The sequence below is a fragment of the Camelina sativa genome, chromosome 16 (assembly GCF_000633955.1).
Source record: "Camelina sativa cultivar DH55 chromosome 16, Cs, whole genome shotgun sequence".
In the NCBI taxonomy this organism is placed as follows: Eukaryota; Viridiplantae; Streptophyta; class Magnoliopsida; order Brassicales; family Brassicaceae; genus Camelina; species Camelina sativa.
The window spans coordinates 11,854,599-11,860,398 of NC_025700.1; the positions used below are offsets into that span (position 1 = coordinate 11,854,599).

The 5,800-nt window shown below is 37.0% G+C and overlaps 1 protein-coding gene across 1 annotated transcript; it reads right to left on the reverse strand.

Moving 5' to 3' along the window:
• On the reverse strand, positions 1,866 to 5,223 carry LOC104750369 (probable acyl-activating enzyme 12, peroxisomal). Its single transcript, XM_010472155.2, has 3 exons — positions 5,026 to 5,223; positions 4,103 to 4,956; positions 1,866 to 3,011 (listed from the first exon to the last, which is right to left on the reverse strand). The coding sequence occupies exons 1-3, from the start codon at positions 5,221 to 5,223 to the stop codon at positions 2,324 to 2,326; spliced, it is 1,740 nt and encodes a 579-aa protein (XP_010470457.1). The 3' UTR covers positions 1,866 to 2,323.

Sequence of the window (5,800 nt, forward strand, 5' to 3'; positions counted from 1 at the left end):
AAACATCGTCAACCTGCGGTTCGTGGCCCACCAATCTAGGACCGCCAACAACGCTATGATCCGGACCTAGGAGGGACGTCCGAAGAGGAAGACGATGGCCCACCTTACCGAAGGAGACGTCATCGCCGTATGGACGAACATGTGGACGATCAACCCTACCGTCCAATTGAACCAGGTTACAAAATCACGGCTCCAACGTTTGCCGGAAAGGTAGATGTAACGACCGACTCTCTCTGTAATGTCCCAGAACCGTCCTATGACCACGCAGGCGAATAGACAGCCACAGAATACTACTATGGGAACTGCATCGGGGTGGTCCAGCCGAGGGACGGAAGCTGCAGCTTCTCGACCGGTCCTCCCTAGACGCATCTCCGCCCGCAACTGAGACTGCTTAGGCTTTGCAACACTCGCAGCCTGGTGCGTTGTGTTGGCCCGGACAAGGCTAGTACCAGTCGAACTCACACCAAGATAAATAAAACAACTTTCAATACTTTAATTACTTAACGAAATAAGTTCACAAAACATTCATAACGTTTTTGGTACCAAGCCTAGAGCCAAAATGCGATAATTGAAAATACAACAACAAAACATCTTGCAAAGGCAACACAACACTACACCGGCTGGCCTAACGTCCTGTGCTCCCCTCTTAGGCTATTCCCACTAAGGTTACCTGCAAAAAAAATTTATGGAGTCTTGAGTGCTAACACTCAGTGAGTTCGGAAACCTAACAAGAAACCAAACCCAACCCCAGCAAGCAACACACAACATGCAAGCTAACTAACAACAACTACATGAAAAACTCAAATGCAACATGCAAGCCAAAAGCAAGAAAAACAAGCAAGGTAATATGCAAGTTAGTCATGCAACAAGTATACTATCAAAGTATACGCATGCGGAAGCTAACAAGTATACGTGAGATGGTACGTACGCAGTACGTGAGATGGTACGTACGCGGTACGTGAGATGGTACGTACGCAGTACGTGATATGGTACGTACGCAGTACGTGAGATGGTACGTACGCGGTACGGCAACCATTACCGAGAAGTGCCGAGAGCGGTACGACAACCAATGTGGAGAAGTGCCGAGAGCGGTACGACAACCAATGTGGAGAAGTGCCGAGAGCAGTACGACAACCATTGCTGAGAGCGGTACGACTATATAGTACTCTATCTTTTGCATTTTATTTTCTAATGAAAGTCATACGTATTAGATTTGATTCTAAAGATTTTTCTTGTAGGAAATAATTTGTGTGACTGAAAAGTATTAAATAATAGAATATTTTTGGTATTAAAATAAATTAAATAAGAAGTTAATATTTTGTAATTGACAATTTCAAAAGAATCAGTTTCACTTACTTAATTGATTTGTATTTCACTATTCATTTAGTTCTGAAATTGTAAAACAAAACCTAATTAATTGTAAGAATCAATGCATTAAATATATATACTAAATACACAACACCATAACATAAACGATTCAATAAAACAATTTTCTAATATTAAAAATATATATATTTGAATATTTTTATTGGTCAACGCCAATTAACACTCAATTCTGAACAATGGTGTACCAGAATAAATTAGTCATGATGTTAACCAGAGTCGACGACATAAAATTAGTACATATGGACATGCAATACATTTAGTTCTTACTTTTCACTACATATAATAATTTAAGCTTAAAATATGTGATCATGTATTCTTGTTACGAATCTTACTTTTCACTCCAAGGTTATAGCATTCCTTGTGTCTTATCGCTTTGTCTCAAGCCTTACATCTGTCTAGTTCAGTATTCTCGTTTGTGTCTTGTTCTTGCTTCACACAAACCGTTTAGAACATTAAAGAGAAAAACACAAGAGACTACATTTTTGTTAAAGATCTTTTTATATAATGCTTACACAATAATACATAACATACGCGCGTATTGGTTTATCTCCACTTGCTACTCTAGAAACCTAAACGTTAATCATGACTCTTACACAACCCACACTCCTAGATAGTAGGTTCACTTGTCCAAGCAACATTTAACAACTACACTCAACTAGACACTTCAACTAATGCTAGTTCCTTAGCCCATTAACCTTTATTACCTAAACTTCTTATGTTGACTTTTCTCCCTTCTTTGTAGTTGACTCTTCTTCTTCTTCGACAGCTTCTTCTTCTCTTCTTCGTGCTCTTCCTTAGCTTTGCTTCTTCTTCTTCGACTAATTCTTCTTCTTTTCATCAATGGCAAAAGACAATTATCATTCTTCATTACGTAATAGACAACCATACATACATATGTCTAGAAGTTCTAGATTCATAGAATCATAGAATCATAGAATCAAAGTCGAGAAGTAAAGTGATCAACACGCCGATGAACTTTTTTAGATCTAACATTGACCTTATCCTCGGCAACCAAACCTTTAGCGATGTCTCTTAGCTTAGGCTTAAGGATCTTTCCATTCCCGTTTTTAGGCATTTCCTCCAAAAATACCACCTTTCTCGGACACATAAAATGTGGCAGATTCTCACGGCAATACTCTATCAAATCTTTCTCTCTCATCACAGATTTACCTTCACGATCTTCTTTATCAGCCTTGCCCTTTTGTAAAACAACGAATGCACACGGGGTTTCACACCACTGAGAGTGAGGCATGGCCACGACGGCAACCTCAAACACTTTTGGGTGCTTGTAAAGAACATTTTCGACCTCAACACTGCTGATGTTTTCGCCTCCTGAGATGATAATGTCTTTCGACCGATCTTTGATCTCGATGTATCCTTCCGGATGAATCACACCTACGTCCCCAGTGTTGAGGCATCCATGCTTAAATGCTTCAAATGTAGCATTGGGATTCTTTAGATACCCTTTCATTAAGATGCTTCCTTTAATGACAATTTCACCCATCGTCTTCCCATCACGTGGGACACTCTCTTGAGTTTCGTTGTTCTTCACGTCAACTTCAGCTAGGCCTAAGACGCCTAGGCCTTGCCTTGCTTTTAGCTCCATTTGTTGATTTTCTGGTAATCTGTTTAAATTGAGTGATAGGGCTGTCATATAGTCTTAACGTAATGACAAATGTCATTTGTAAGTAAAAAAAAAAAAGAGAAGATATTAAGCCATTCATTCACCTATCTTATTTAAGCTAATGAAATAATGTCATGTTATATTAAATTAAATAAATAAAATAGATATTAATAGATATTTTAAAAAAATTATTAAAAAATAGAAAAAAATAAATTAAGTAAATCAAAACCGATACATAATCTTGTGTAATTATAAAATTTAAACATTAGTTTCCTTTATAAACTCAAACTAATATATAACTTTGTGTAATTGTAAAATCTAAACCCTAATCTTCATTTATCAACTCAAACAAATATGTGATCTCTCTTAATTGTAAAATCTGAGCCCTAATTTTCATTTGTCAACATAAAATTTTGTTTAATTCTAAAAAAGATAAACCCTAACCATCTTTTATAACCACATATAATCTCGGTTAATTGTAAAATCTAAATCTCAATTCTTATTTATAAACTCAAACTGACAAATTGTATTGTTTAATTCTGAAATATAAATCATATTTATAAACTCTAACCGTCGTATAACTTTGTAAATCAAAGCTCAATGATATATTATTAAATTTTAAAAAGTATAAATAATATGTTTTTTATTTTTTTTATTAGGTGGCATAGTCTGATTAATTGAAAAAGAATGAGGTGTTTTAGTTCACCCAAGTATTTTCCAAGAAAAAAAAATACTCACTATTAAATTTTAGATAAAAGCAATTCTAAAAAAGACCAGTAAAATCTATCCGGCAAATATTAATAAACTAAAACTAAATTCTAAACTTCTAATACTAAACCCTAAACCTTATATAATAAATCTGAAACCCTAAAAACAAATATTATTAGACCCAAACTTTTAGATCAAAAACTAATCAAATTTAATTTTAATTTTTGCGATATTTTTGGACTAAAGAGTTTGTAATAGTATTTTAGGAAAGTGATGGTATTTTGCGGTTTGGAACGAAAAAAAATATTTATTGGTGTTATAGGGTATTTGCTTAAAAATGTCCTTTTAAATAATTAATGTTAAAATTATACCTATGATTATTACCTGTTCCACTCATCTGGCCACTCACAAAAGAGCACTGGACCAGTGGCCTCCGTAAGCCCATAGGCATGCGTAACTTGAAACCCAAACTGCTGAATTTTCTTAAGAAGAGCAGCGGGTGGCGGTGAACCCCCGGTCAGAACATGCACTGGCCCAGATCTATGTGACAGGTCAAGTGGATTACCTCGCAGAAGAATGTTGAGAACCGTAGGAGCACAACACATATGTGTCACGTTATGCATTTCTATGTTCTTATAGATCTCCGGGGAAGACACGTGCCTCATACAGACATTGGTGCCCCCACGAGCCGCCGTTACCCATGTTAACGTCCATCCATTACAATGAAACATAGGGAGAGTCCAAAGATAGACAGGGCAGGTCCCCATTACCCAACCAATAATCATGCTTAATGAGCTCAAATATGCTCCTCGGTGAGTGATCACCACACCTTTTGGGTCGGCCGTGGTACCCGACGTGTAATTTAACGAGATCGGATCTTGTTCGTCTTCAATATTGAACATACGTGCGACCAACGAGGGCGTGGGCTCTCCTCTCTGGATGAGACCCTCATAGTCTAACTCCCCGGATGAAACCCTCTCAGGGAAACTGATCTCGTCAATGAATATGACCGGCAGGTTCAGTTGTGAGTCGGCATATGGTAGTAAATGGGTGATTTCTCGTGCTAAGGGCTCAAAACTCCGGTCAATGAATAAGAGCTTGGGCTTGGCGTGGTGGAGGATTGCGGCAATGGATGTTGCGTCCAGGCGAGTGTTGATAGGGTTAAGAACAGCTCCAGCCATGGGAACGGCAAAGTGCATCTCATACATGGCCGGTATGTTTGGAGCCACAACGGACACCTAAACACAACTATAATCACATACCTCTTATATGAATGAAAGAGAAAAAGAGAGAGAGTGACATATTACCACATCGTTCTTGGCGATGTTAAGAGATATGAGAGAAGCGGCTAGACGACAGCAACGGTCAAAGGTCTGAGGCCAAGTGAAATGAGTTTGTCCGTTAATGATCGAAGTTCGATTAGGATAACACTCCGCAGCTCTCTTTAAAAATGTTATAGGCGTTAGAGGGACGTTGTTTGCTTCACATAACATCAGATTATCCATCTTCTTCTTCTTCTTTTTAATTTATGTTTAGTGAATGTTTGTGTGAGTAAAGAGGGATATGCAAACAGATACTATATGTCTATAAGTAGAATACCAAATACTATAATTTATGTTTTTAAGATGGACGGTTGGTATTTAAAGAAGATATAAAACGCTGATAACTTTGGGAATACAAAACAATCGGTCGCTCAATTATTGCATTTAATTTGGGTCCTTTTCCTTATCAACATTTTTATGTGATCAGAATTTGAGCCACATTTTTGTTTGTGCTACTGTTCGACAGTGGTTGAGCCAAATAATTGTATCCATAAATTGAATAGAAATAAATTTGTATGTTTCGTCAATTTAAATCCAAAGGGTCACCGCCATATATAAATCTGTATATTAACGCTCTTAATTTGTTTTTGTTTTTTTTTTTGTTTGAATTTTGATGCAAGTAATGAAGTAATCAAAATAATGATATACGTCCATACAAAAGCATCTATTTAGATCATGGAAAATTTCTTACCAATAAAATTTATTGCAATTTTGACAGCTAATCGCATAAAGGACGTTGAGATTCAATTGGCCGGTGGTT